Raw genomic sequence first — 14861 nt, 5'->3', positions numbered from 1 at the left:
ATGAAAAACACACAGCAAATATAATACTCAATGGAGAAAAGTTGAAAGCCATCCCACTAAAGTCTGGAACAAGACCAGGTTGCCCTCTCTCACCACTTTTATTCAACATAGTATTAGAAATCCTAGCCACAACAATCAGACAAACAAAAGAAATAAAATGTATCCAAATGGGAAGAGAAGAGGTAAAACTGTCACTATATGCAGATGACATGATACCATATATAGAAAACCCTAAAGATTCCACACAAAAACTACTGGAACTGATCAATGAATTCAGAAAAGCAGCAGGATATAAGACTAACATTCAGAAATCAGTCACATTTCTGTATAATAACAATGAAACATTAGAAAACGAATACAAAAACACAATAGCTTTTAAAATCAAACCCCCAAAAATTAAATACCTAGGAATAAACCTGACCAAGGAAGTGAAAGACTTATATGCTGAGAACTAGAAAACATTAATCAAGGAAATTAAAGAGGATTCAAAGAAATGGAAAGATATGCCATGCTCCTGGGTTGGAAGAATTAATACTGTAAAAATGGCTATACTACCCAAAGCAATCTAAAGATTCAGTGCAATCCCTATCAAATTAACCATGACATTTTTCACAGATCTAGAACAGACAATCCAAAAATTTATATGGAGCCACAAAAGACCCAGAATTGTCCAAGCAACAAAAACCAAGCAGGAGGCATCACTCTCCCAGACTTCAGGCAATATTACAAAGCCACAGTCATCAAGACAGTGTGGGACTGGTACCAAAACAGACATATAGACCAATGGAACAGAATAGAGAACCCAGAAATAAATCCAGACACCTATGGCCAATCAATCTTTGACAAAGAAGGTAAGAATATAAAATGTGGAAAAGACAGTCTTTTCAGTAAGCATTGCTAGGAAAACTGGACAGCTGCATGCAAGTCAATGAAACTAGAACATACCCTCACACCATGCACAAAATAAACACAAACTGGCTTAAAGACTTAAATGTAAGACAAGATGCCATCAACTCCTAGAATATAACATAGGCAAAACATTCTCTGACATCAACCTTATGAATATTTTCTCAGGTCAGTCTCCCAAAGCAACAGAAATAAGAGCAAAAATAAACCAATGGGACCTAATCACACTGACAAGCTTCTGCACAGCAAAGAAAAAAGCATTTTAAAAAACTCAAAAAGACAACCTACAGAATGGGAAAAAATAGTTTCAAATGATGCAACTGACAGGGCTTAATCTCTAAAATATACAAACAACTTATAGAACTCAAAAGAAGAAAAGCCAACAACCCAATTGAAAAATGGGCAGAAGACTTGAATAGACATTTCTCCAAAGATATACAGAAGGCCAACAGGCACATGAAAAAATTTTCAACATCACTAATTATTAGAGACATACAAATCAAAACTACTATGAGGTACCATCTCACACCATTCAGAATGGCCATCATTAGCAGGTCAACAAATAACAAATGCTTGAGAGGATGTGGAGAAAAGGGTACCCTGCTACACTGTTAGTGCGAATGTAAGTTGATACAACCACCATGGAAAACGGTATGGAGGGTACCTCAGAAAACTAAATATACAACTACCATATGACCCAGCAATCCCACTCTTGAGCATATATCCAGACAAAACTTTCCTTGAAAAAGATACATGCACCTTTACGTTCACTGCAGCACTATCCACAATAGCCAAGACATGGAAACAACCTAAATGACAGATGAATGGATTAAGAAGATGTGGTATATATGCACAATGGAATACTACTCAGCCATAAAAAAAGAACAAAATATTGCCATTTGCAGCAACATGGATGGAACTAGAGACTCTCATCCTAAGTGAAGTAAGTCAGAAAGAGAAAGCCAAACACCATATGATATCACATATATGGAATCTAAAATATAGCACAAAGTAACCTTTCCACAGAAAAGAAACTCATGGACTTGGAGAAAAGACTTGTGGTTGCCGAGGGGGAGGGAGTGGGATGGACTGGGAATCTGGGGTTAATAGATGCAAACTATTGCCTTTGGAATGGATAAGCAATGAGATCCTGCTGTATAGTCACTTATGATGGAACATGATGAAGGATAATATGAGAAAAAGAATGTATATATATGTGTGACTGGGTTACTTTGCTGTACAGTAGAAATTGACAGAACCCTGTAAACCGACCATAATGGAAAAAATAAAAATCATTATAAACATTTTAAAAAATAAGAAAATTTTAAAAACCATAATGCCATTAAAAATCATTCCAGGAGTTCCCATTGTGGCTCAGCAGTAATGAACCTGACTAATATCCATGACAATGTGGGTTCAATCCCTGACACTGCTCAGTGGATTAAGGATCCAGCATTGTCGTGAGCTGTGGTATTAATCACGGATGGGGCTGTCAGATCCCATGTTGCTGTGTCTGTGGCAGAGGCCAGCAGCTGCAGTTCTGATTCAAACCCTAGCCTGGGAACTTCCATATGCCACATGTGAGGCCCTAAAAAGCAAAAAAAAAAAAAAAAAAAGATCCAAAACCATGAAATATTAATGTATAAATCTAACAAATCTTGTATAGGATCTGTATGATGAAAACTGCAAAATGCTGATGAAAGAAACAAGACAAAGAAATCAGTCAAATGGAGAAATATACTGGGTTCATGGATTGAAAGACTCAACACAGTTGTTTTATTACATGGAGCCAAATCAATCTCTATCAAAATTAATTATAAAACAGAAGAATAATACTCTATGAGTACAGTATATTAATGTACACAATAACTATGTAAAAATAATTTGTCTCATCAATAGATTGAATGAGAACTACATAATCACCTTAATAGGTATAATACCTCAATATATTCAACAAAGACATTCGTTAAAACTCAATAACTTCCTCAATGTTTGGGTGTTTGTTTTTTTACTTAGCAAACTAGAACTAGAAGAATATTCTTTTATCATAATGAAAATATATATATCTCAAACCAATAGCCAACCACAAGGTTAAATAAAGAGGAGAGGGACTAGCATTAAAAGCAGGATCAAGACATAGATATGCCTTAAACTTTAAGATAAGTGTTGGCAGAGAACGGAAAAATCAGTACACTACTTTCAAATTTCCTAAAAGGATCATTTTCATGGATGGGGAATTCATTCTGAGAACATATATAGACTCAAAAAGAAAATCTTAGCCCTTCTCAGTATTAATGAATCTACATTAGCATTACGGTATACTTACAGATAAGGATAATCCTTCATGTTCAGGCTTCATAACTGGTTTTTCTTCATTTTGAATATTAAATCCATAGGTTTCTTCCAAAGAAGAAACAATCTATGAGAAAATCAAAGCATACTGTGTACTTATATAGTGTAAAAACATTACATTAAATGTGATACTTAACCAACCATATCAGAACCATCTCATGCCCCATCGCATATCCTTCTGAAGAAGTAGAATGAGAAACAGTCCTAGATCCCTCCCCAGAAACGAAGAAAGGCCCAAAAGCTCTTCTGTTTCTGTGTTGAAAGCAGAGAGTCTACGAACATTTGAAGCATCAACTCCAATTACCACCAAAGTATTCCTCAAAATATGACTGCATTGATGTTCTTCTTTGAAGAGAGCTGGGAAAAAGAGAGAGATGGAAACCAGAAAGCAACATATTTTGAAAGGAAATTCTCTGAGCTAATGCCTTGAACTTTGAGCAAACTTGTATTTTGGAAGTTTGATGAACTATATCCTTTGTGTATTTGTGCTATTCCTCACTGTTTTCACTTGGTATTTGGTACATTTACAATTGAATTCTGAACAACCGTGCAAAAAAAAGAAATTCAGAGAAAGGAAGATTTTCTTTTCTCCAACACTGAGAGTTAAAGTTTCTAAAGTGCAGAGAATATTAATACAGCAGGTATTAGACTTTAAAAAGCCTATCCTTAGAAAGATCAGCTTGTGTCTCAGAACTTGGACTTCATGAAGGCTCCCACTAGTCACTAACTGATGACAGTGGCTCACTGTCCCTAAAATGTCTGTATTATATGACTTATGCTGAGCACCCACTTTCTTTCAGGAAATCTAGAATTTCAGTACATGCTAGACAGACACCTATATAACCAACCCTCAATAAAACCTTGGGCACTGAGTCTCTAATGAGCTTTCTGATAGACATTTTACATGTGTTGTCACAATCCGTTGTTGGAGGAATGAAACATGTCCTATGTGAATCCAAAGGGAAAGAAATATTAGAAGTTTGGACCTAGTTTTCCGCCCCCCATGTGCCTTTTCCTTTTGATTTTGCTCTTTATCCTTTCACTGTGATATAGCTTACCCATTAATATAACTGTATATTGAGCCCAGTGAGTCCTCCTAGCAAATCACTAAACCTGGAGATAGTTAAAGGGATCCCCAACACAGGCACCAACAAGTATCTTACCATCTTCAGATGTTTGGTAATTTTTCTGACCAATTCATCTTCTGCTATGAACTCCTTTGTCTTACTTGATGGAATGGGCAAAGCATACCTTACGATGGATTCTCCTGTTGGTGGAGATCTTAAGACCATAGGTTCAAGTCTGTCATGCACTGTTTTTGCACTGTGTTTTTCCTTTGATTTAGGTGACAATGGCAAATTAAGTAGTCCTTTTTTATATGTTAAATCTGGAACATTTGCCGATTTACCATTAGAGGCCAACAGATGCTTTACTGGCTTCATTTTGTTATTTACTTAGCTTCTGAATTATAGATGAAAAACTTTTATTTCTTCCTGTGAATAAAACATTAAGATTTCAGATTAAAAATTAAGGCAGAATTATCAATCACCATGAAGTTGGTGAATCCCAAAATCAACTATGGAGAAATTACATAATGGAGAGCAAAATATTCCTAAAAACAAGTAATAAAAATTTTTGAAAAACCTGTGAGAAACCCCTAGCGATCTATGTGTGGGCATTTAGGATAGGAGCTGAAGGGAGGGAAAAAGACAGTGGCAGCAGTGAGAGACTATATTTAGAAAATGTTAAAACATTTTAAAAACTTTCCCCCATTCTTAAGCTTATACCCATATAAATATATAAAGTATATATAAACACATATGTATTTATAAAAATATACAAACATATGCCATATGTATAAAAATATACAAACATATGCCATATGTATATATAAAAATATATAAATGTATGCCATAACTATACATACATATATAATTATTTCCACAGAAATAATAGCCTATTCTCAGGGTATCAGCAGAATAATATTGGGCATATGTAACACCAAAGTTATGCTGGAATAACAAAGTATAGACTAGGTAGGTATTAAGTTTTACTTCTCTTTTTCTCAAGCCAATTAAGACAGGACAATGCCTCCTCTGCCAAGAGTTTTAAAGTATGTTTCTGACCATGAGCGCTGTCTGGTAGACTGGCAAAATGAAGACAGAATAGCATTAGTTCTCTGATGTCTGAAGCATTCCACACCTAGACTAGTTCCACTGTTGTGGGGTGAACTGTGTCCCCCACAAAGACATGTTCAAGTCCAAACCCCCCCTGGCACCTGGGAATGTGACCGTATTTGAAAACAGTCTGCAGATGTGATCAAGTAAGGATGAAGTCACATGGGCCCTCAGTCCAAAGGCTGGTGTCATTATAAGCCGTGTGAAGACACCTGCATACAGGAAAGAAAGTCCATAAAATGACAAGCGTAGGTACTGGAGCTGCTGCAGCTTCAAGCCAAGGAATGTAAGGATTGCCAGCATCCACCAGAAGCTCCGAAGAAGCAAGGGAAGAGTCTCCCCCTAGAACCTTCAGGGGCCACACGGCCCTGCCAACACCTTGATTTCAGACACCTGGACTCTGGAATTGTGACAGAATAAATTTCTCTGACAATAAATATTTTTAAGCCATCCTGTTTGTGACCCTTGTTATGGTAGCCCTAGGAAACTAATTTGTTGCTGTAAATGATTCAACAGAAAGCAAAATGACTGGGAGTGAATTGCTGTGATAATCTTGTCTAAAGTGGCAAAATGGGTCAAAGCACTTTAGACAAGCACAGGAAAAGTTTATCTACTGTAGCAGAAAGGAAGGTAGAGATGCGGGCTACTTCAAGAAATCAACAGAAAAAAATGGGAAACTCAGTAGGTGCTAGAAAATGACCTAACGATCTAAATGGATCCAAGAAATTCACGGAAACTTAAAAAAAAAAAATTACATGCAGGAGTTCCCGTCGTGGCGCAGTGGTTAACGAATCCGACTAGGAACCATGAGGTTGCGGGTTCGGTCCCTGCCACTTGCTCAGTGGGTTAATAATCCGGCATTGCCATGGAGTTGTGGTGTAGGTTGCAGACGCGGCTCGGATCCTGCGTTGCTGTGGCTCTGGCGTAGGCTGGCAGCTACAGCTCCGATTCGACCCCTAGCCTGGGAACCTCCATATGCCGTGGGTGCGGCCCAAGAAATGGCAAAAAGAGAAAAAAAAAAAAATTACATGCAGTGAATACCTGTATTTATAAGCAAACACTTAGGGATTTTTCACATTTGCTCCACTGAACCCTCCTAACAATGCGAGATGGGATATCACCACAAATTTACCCCAAGTTGATCAGTCACTTTCCATCAGGAACACAACCGTTTCCTGGTTTTCCTTGAATGATTAGCTTGATATCCATTTCAAACCCTTTGACGACACAATTCTAAAACTGGGGACACAGCGAGGAGGGCACAGGGTTGACTGGTCTTACATTATCCATCAAGAGAAGCGCAACCACAGCTGAGCACGACAAGCGGCGGGAACATGAAAAGCAAGGAGGTTTTTTACCAAACGATCTAGTGAAAATGCTCACAGCTGACGAGGGAAGCGCCTCAGCACTGCACTCCATCTACCTGCCGAAGCTGTTGGCAGTCAGGCTGCTGGGTGGTGTGGCCCTGGCGAGGCTGGCCCGAAGGTGAAAACGTTGGCAATTCTGGGCCTCCCAGACTTCCTTCAAGATGGAAGCCTGCAAAGCCTGCACTCCCCAGCCCTGCTGTTGCACAAACTGGCATTTGTGCTAAGAGGAAAGGCCGGGTCTTGGCGTCTGTGGTCGGCAGCAACTGGCGCAGGGCGCCAGCCGCTGGTCGGCCGTTGACACCACCTTACGACGCCGTCGTCCGTCCGACGTTTGACGTCCGACGCCGAGGGCGCGAGTTGCGCAGGCCGGGAGGGGGCGGGGCGAAGACTTGAAGGATGGAGGTCTTGAGAGCCTGTGTCGCCTCACCGCGCACTCTCCGTGGCGCTCTCTTGTGTGGTTCCTTCCAGACGCTTCACACTCGCAGGTTCTTCTAGACCTTTGGCCTCAAGAGGTAAAACACCCACATGTGTGGTGTGTTGAGAGCTTCGCCCTCACTGGCAAAACCTGAGCCCCAGGCCCTCGTCTTCGTCCTCTCAAGCTGTTTCCACTGTGAGGGGTTGTGAAGTCGGTTACCAGACTTTTTTTTTTTTTTGATTACTAAATACTTTGTTGTAGTTGTTAAAGTATAGTTAATTTAAAATAGTATTAATTTCTAGTGTACAACAAAGATTCAGATATATATGTGTATCTTTAGATATATATATTCTTTTTCACATACTTAAATGATTATAGTTATCTGTGTATACAGATGGTAATGAAAAAAAAAACTTTACTTGCAGACAGCGTAGTTGTGTTCAAAGAAAATCCAAAGTAACCTACAAACTGCTGAAGCTAATTATTAAATGTATCAAGGTCATGAGGTGAAAGTCAGTATACAAAACTCAAATGTATTCCTACATACTGATGACAATTGAATCTGAATTCCTTTACCACAAAATAGGAGCTTTCTAAAAAGTCGTTTTTAGTGTGCCCAGAAAATATAAAATACTTTGGAACAATTTAACATAAAATCGCCAGATAAAACGTAAAACTACGAAACGTTACTGAGAAGAATTGAAGAAGTCTCAAATGAGTGGAAATACATACCATGTTCTGTGGATTAGAAGAATCAATAACAATAAAATGTTAGCTGTCCTTAATTAAATCTATGTCAATAATGTATGTATGTATTAAATTCAATTCCAATCAAAATCCAAATAGACTATGTGATAGAAGTTAACAAAATGCAATTCATATGGAAATGTAAAAATATAGAATAGCCAAAACAATCTCAAAAAATGATCAAATATGTACATAACTTACCTTTACATGATTTAAGATGTTATACAAGTTCTCATTGTGGCTCAGCGGTAACAAACCTGACTAGTGTCTGTGAAGACTCGGGGTTCAATCCCTGGCCTCAGTCAGTGGGTTAAGGAACTTGTGTTGCCATGAGCTGTGGTGTAGGCTGGCAGCTGCAGCTCTGATTCGACCCCTAGCCTGGGAACTTCCATATGCCTCAGGTGTGGCACTAAAAGAAAAAAAAAAAATTATAAACCATAGTAATCAAGGCTATATAGGATTGCACAAAGACGGCAGATAACAGGGAAAAAATAGGTCAGAAATACCTACTTAAATACATTCAAATGATTTCAGCAGTGTCAATGAACTTCAATAAGAAAAATCCAGTAAGTGGAAACAAAACATCTGATATCATTACGGGAAAAAAATTTGACCATGACTCCTGGCTAATGCCATACCTGAAAATTAATTTGGATTGGGTCATAGACTTTGTACCTTGGACATGTACCACTTATTTTATTCTTCAAGGCATAATATGAAGATTTGCGCTTCCAGTGAATATGATGTTAATGGAGACTGAGTTTATCCTTCTAAAAAAATTAGACAAAATATGTGGAGTTCCTTTTGTGGCACAGCAAAAACGAATCCAACTAGTATCCATGAGGATGCAGGTTCGATCTCTGGCCTCTCTCAGTGGGTCGGGGATCTAGCTTTGCCGTGAGCTGTAGTGTAGGTCGCAGGCAGCTCAGATCCCATATTGCTGTGGCTGTGGCTGTGGCTGTGGCTGTGGCATAGGCCAGCAGCTGTAGTTCCAATTCTACCTCTAGCTTGGGAACCTCCATATGCTGCAAGGGTGAAAGCCAAAAAAAAAAAAAAAAAAAAATAGACAAAATATAAGAAACAATGAGTTTGAAGACATTGGTTATCAGGCAATGAATGACAGTGATCCCTGTGTAACAGTAAACACATTAGATGAGCCTTATGATTTCCTAAGCTTACTTCCTGAAGAAAAGAGTTTCTAAATCACAAAGCAAAGAGTGAAGAACTCAGGAATATCCTGACAGTCTTCCTGAATTGAGGAGAAGATGTCCAGGAAGGCTATGGAAGCTCCAGTTCAGAGGAGGAATACTAAGGAAGAGATTGAAGAACACACACACGCACACACACACACACACAGGCTCCATAAATCCTCAAAGGGACACCTTTACATTCACAGCTGATTAATAATCACTGTATGCATGTATGGATACATACATGCTAGGCTAGGGAAAGAGCCACCTGAAAGCATCATGTGGTAAAGTACTCAGAGCTCAACAAAGAGCTGGAAAGATGAAAAGCTTTTGAGTGAATAGTGAAAAGCTTTATAACTTATAGGTACGTGAAAGTACCCAGAAGCATTTTTTCTGCAGGAAGTAGTCAAAACTACTTTATGTTAAACACTTCTCTGGACCTGACAAATGAATCTTCAAAGTAATACCAGAAAGAATCAATCAGTTCCAATAATTTGACTGAGACAAGATCAGAGCTCAAGAATATTTATAGGCATATCAAAACATCCAGCACCCAACCAAGTAAAAATCACACTGTCACTATCAAGTATCTAATCAAAAGTTGCAAAGCATACAAAGAAAAAGGAAAATGCAATATATAATGGCATAGAAATCAATTAAAATGATCCCAGGAGAGACATATCTTTGGTAGACAAGGACAATAAAAGTTATTACAACTGTATTCCATATATTCATGAATCTAGAGGAAAGACTGATCATGTTAAAGGGCGGGGAGAGGGGACATAGAAGACATGAAAGCACTCAAATTGACTTCCCAGAAATGAAAATTACAGTATCTGAAAAAAAAAAATGCACTGACTGAGAAAGAGTAAGTTAGCAATTAGAGAATAAAAGATTCATGAACCTAATATCATAACATAAGGAACTATCCAGAATGAAAGATACAGAAAAAATTGCGTGAAAAAAAAAATTCAGGATTTCTGTGAGCCATAGAACAACCTCAAGTGACTTAATATACATGAGGATTCCTAAGTATTTTTCTAAGTATGATGAAAAGTATAACCCCACAGATCCAAGAAGCTAGATGAATGCCAAGCACAAGGAACGTAATGGAAACAAGACATAGCATACATAATCAAATTGCTTAAAAGCAGTGAACAAAAATAAAATCTTTACATGAACCAGAAGGAAAAAAAAAGGCACATTACATACATAGTAACAAAGATAAAGGCATATCAGATATTTTGTCTAAAACAGTGCAAGACAACATTATGCTAAATAAGTCAAATAGAGAAAGACAAGTATTGTATGGTATCACTTATATGTAAACTTGAAAAAAGTCCAACTTGTAAAAAACAATAAAATGGGGAGTTCCCATCGTGGCTTATCAGAAACCAATCTGACTAGGAATCATGAGGTTGCAGGTTCAATTCCTGGCCTCACTCAGTGGGTTAAGGATCCAGCGTTGCCGAGAGCTGTGGTATAGTTGCAAATGAGTCTCAGATATGGCCTTGCTGTAGCTCTGGCGTAGGCCGGCAGCTATAGCTCCAACTCGACCCCTAGCCTGGGAACTTCCATATGCTGTGGGTGTGGCCCTGAAAAGACAAAGAAGTAAGATAAAATAAAATGGTGGTTAGCAGGGGATGGATGTTTGGAGGAATAGATTGATGTTGTTCAAGAATACTAACTTTCGAGCTTCCTTGCAGAGCAGATAGTGACTCACAGACTTTGAAAAACTTATGGTTTTCAAATGAGACTGGTTGGGGGTGGGGGGATACATGAGGGTTTGGGATGGAAATGCTATAAAATTTGGTTGTGATGATTGTTGTACAACTATAAATGTAATAAAATTATTGAGTAATTTAAAAGAGTACAAACTTGCAATGAGTTGTAAATAAGCCATAGAGATCTAAAGCATGGTATAGAATATAGACAATGGTATTATACTATAATTATGTAATGTGATAGAGGTGCTAAATATTGCCACAGTAGAATTTTTAGTATGTAAATGTATCAAAAAGTTTAAAATACAATACTAGAAACAAGAGAGCAACATAAAGTGCTGGAAAAAAGGTCAATCTAGAATTCTTTATCAGAATAATTATCTTTTTTTTTTTTTAAAGTGGCTGCACTTGTGGCATATGAAAGTTCCCAAGCTAGGGGTCGAGTCACAGCCACTGCAGAAGCAATGCCAAGTAGTTGTGTTGTCAGCCACACGGGAAGTCCTGGAATAATTATCTTTCAAAAAACAAGATGAAAGAGAGAATTTTTTCAGACATGCAAAAGCTGAAAAAATTAATCAACAGCATACCTGCACTAAATAAATGATGAAGGAAGTTACTTCAATGAGAAGGACATCAGTACCTGTTGGTAATCTAGATCTGTCAAAGAATTGAAAAGCACTAAAAGTGGAAACAACATGAGTATATATAAAGATATTTTTATTTAACTCTTTGAAGATATATATTTAAAGAAAAATCAGTAACAATGTGATGAATTGAGAAGATGGATAAACATAAAATGTATAGCAATACGAAAGTCAACTGGGAGAAATGGAAATATACCTTTGTAAAGTTCTTATAAGTGAAGTGTTATAATACCACTTGAAAGTAGATTGTGATATAGGCTGGATAATAGCCCCCAAAGATAAAATATCATCTTAACTTTTGGAGCCCCGTGAATGTTATCTTTTATAGCATAGATTTAGCAGATGTGATTAAGGATTCTGATATGAGATTATCTGGGATAATCTGGGTGTCACAAGCTTCCTTATGAGAAAGGGGCAGAGGGAGATTTGACATAGAAAAGGGGAATGCATATTACCAGGGAGGCAAAAACTGAAGTGATGTTGTCACAAGTCAAGGAATGTCTGCAACCACCAAGAACTGGAAGAGGCAAGAAACAAGTTCTGTTTAGAGCTTCTGGAGGGGGTATAACCCTGCCAACGTTTTGACTTTAGCACAATGAAATATTTCACATTTCATGAGAGAATATATTTATTTAGTTTTAAGCCACTAAGTTTGTAATAATTTGTAGCAGAAGTCATAAGAAACTAATACATGTAGTAAGCTAAAGATGTATACTCTAAAATGTAAAGCAGACCATAAAATAACACAGAAAAGAGTTGTATCCAGTGACTCAAATATAAAAAGGAGATAAAATGGAATTTTAAAGATACCCATGGAAGATGAAAAAGCTGGGACCATTTGCTGCTATTTCCAATACTGAGAAATAAGAGTAAAAGAATAACAAACTACAGTCAAAGCCATCTAGCAGATAAGAGTCAGTTAAATTCAAAGAAATTTCACTAGTTTCGGAGGGCTGTACTAAGATATTTTCCTTTGTGAGAAAAGAGTCCTGGAGCTGTTCTAAAAGACAGAAGAATATGAAGTCCCTTTGTTTCCCTGTACCTTTCAGTGCTTTTTTTTTTTTTTCTGTCCTTCCACTGACACAAATTAATGTATTCCATTCCAAGAACTATAACTGTTTCTTTCTAATAATCCTTTACTGTCACCCCAACTTTTCGATCTGGAAGAATCAGTCAGGAGCAAGAGCGACAGGGGGATTTATTATAAAACATGTAACAACCCATTTTGTCTCCCTCTTTTAGGCCATGGGGGCCACTATGGGGGAGAGTATAGACATAAGGCAGGGCAATAAGTGCCCACATGCTATACAGTGCCTCATCTGTGATTTCCCATGGGGCTTTCTCTATCTCAGGGTACTTTCGTTAAGAGAGCTGGAGTGCCCTTATGCCCAGAACCCACTTCAAAAAAAGTTCTGAGACTTTTTACTATCATCTTTGGAAAGGATCTAAGATTGGCTTGATAGAATTCAAAAGCTGAGCTGCTAAGAGGGCCAAGCTATTCCCATCCCTCCTTAAAGAATATTATGTGTTCCTCCCCTTTATCTCCCAAGCTAACCAGTCAAAATTCTATAGATTTGCAATATTCCTGCCCATAGAAGACATAAATTTCCCTCTTTTTGTGTTTGGTGCAGGTGAGTGTAATTATTGTCTGAAAAGTATCAGAACTTTCCTCTAATCTAGGATGGATGTTATTGGTTGTTGTAATAAGATGAGTATAATGTTGACCATCAGATTGACCCACTAGCCCTTATCCCAAGGAAAGATAACAAAGTCACGATTCAGCAGCTGCCTTTGAACCTGCATCCCAGTACTCCACCTGAAGCTGTTTTCAGTATTCCACCTGAAGCTGTTTCCCTAATTCCTCCTCAGTGGCAGAGAACAGAGTGGAGGATTATTTACTGCTGCATTGAATGATATGGCTGTAACTAAATCCAAGGAATTCCCTCAAATCATGCTAAGTGGAGTAAATAGACTGTGGGGAGGCTCTTGTATTTCCTATTCCGGGAAGCCATGTCTTATTAGTACCCCATCTTTGTCACTGAACTGTCAAGAACTGTAAAGCGTCTACAATTTTCCTTATTTGCAAGAAAACAAATCAGCCTCCCACAGTATCATAGACACTGGCAGAAGATATGAGACTCCTGGGCCAGGGACAAAGAACAGATTACTAATCAGAGCAATAGCAGCAGCCAGAGTAACATTTTGTTGCTTCCACAAACCCTGATTCCTACACAGCAAAGCAATGGTGGCCAAGTGACACCTGCGCACTTGGTGAGTTGTGTTCACGGAGAGGAACCCTGTTTAGGAAACCTTGAACTTTTTTTTCCCTTTGGAAACTCATCTCCCTAAAGCTCAAAGATGGCCCCTTAGGGTGACTTTTGGCCCTAGTCTCAGACCTCCGCAGGGGACATGGGGTAGCATGACCAAACCCACCCATGAGCTTCCCTCTGCCCTATCCCCAATCTTTTCTAAGAATGCTGCTAGCAAACCTTCTCATCCTTTTTCCAGTGGGAGACATTGCTATTATCATGATCAGCCAAAACAAACAAACAAAACTGCCCTCTGCCCCAGTTACATTTCCTGAAACTATTCACCATTCAAATATCTTGAAAAGATGGTCCAGCACAAAACAGTATCAGAAGATATGCAGAAACATGAAAGACTTGTAGAAAATTCTATGCTAAAGTTACAGTGAACATTAAAGATTTCTAAGAGTTGTTGTGGACTCTTTAGTTTCATTCCTCCGTGGCAGAGCATGCTGTCCCTGGTCACGTGGTTCAAGCCAAGCACACAATTTATCTTAATTAACTGAGTAATAAATTTAATTCAATACAGGTGTACCCAGCTCTTCCAAATGTTATCTGGTTTATAATAGTTCCTTCTAAGAAATATTGGATATGTGTAGTTTTAAAACCCCTAGTTGTTTGACCTTTTTAGAAACAAGGACTAGAAATGTCCATTTAAGTCTCTATTTACACAAACACAAAATCATTAAATAAAAAATTATGTATTATATGTAACTGGCTTATAAATATCATGGGCCAATTCATGGTTATTAAACTAAAATTTCACAGCCTTAATAACATACCTTTTCCTCCATATGGGAGGTTAAAACTGCCTTTGATATCCCAATGCTGAAGCACACTGTCCTACATATATCTTAAAGGGTCTTTGAACCATAACACCAGGAGAACATCGTAAGTCAAACACTTTTCCTTATACAAATAATGGAATAGTTTGGTGTGTTAAACGGCCACGGTGCCAGGGTTAAAATTCACCATTTTAGTCCATAGTTTTTTCAGTTAATTTCTCTCCACCTGGGTTCAGAATTTGTTACAT

The 14861-nt window shown here is 38.0% G+C and overlaps 1 protein-coding gene and 1 non-coding gene across 2 annotated transcripts in view; both read right to left on the bottom strand.

Annotated features, from left to right (window-relative positions):
- Positions 1–7109, bottom strand: part of CCDC7 (coiled-coil domain containing 7) — a 336376-nt gene extending 329267 nt beyond the window's left edge. The window contains exons 1-4 of the mRNA XM_084980435.1: positions 6819–7109; positions 5537–5647; positions 4422–4751; positions 3233–3325 (exon numbers count right to left, since the gene is read on the bottom strand). Of these exons, the coding sequence (XP_084836561.1) occupies positions 3233–3325; positions 4422–4700 (372 nt within the window). The 5' untranslated portion in view covers positions 4701–4751; positions 5537–5647; positions 6819–7109. The remainder of the gene's footprint in view (positions 1–3232; positions 3326–4421; positions 4752–5536; positions 5648–6818) is intronic.
- A 6677-nt stretch (positions 7110–13786) lies between these two features.
- Positions 13787–13973, bottom strand: LOC146399563 (Nuclear RNase P). Its single transcript, XR_014818504.1, has one exon.
- Positions 13974–14861: the final 888 nt, after the last annotated feature.

The sequence above is a fragment of the Sus scrofa genome, chromosome 10 (genome assembly GCF_054392235.1).
Source record: "Sus scrofa isolate SSC_HxYL_T2T_F1_AM1 chromosome 10, Sscrofa_HxYL_maternal_Yorkshire_Landrace_v2.0, whole genome shotgun sequence".
Classification (NCBI taxonomy): Eukaryota; Metazoa; Chordata; class Mammalia; order Artiodactyla; family Suidae; genus Sus; species Sus scrofa.
Note: the sequence above shows the minus strand (reverse complement) of the source record. Positions and strands in the feature narration are given on the sequence as shown.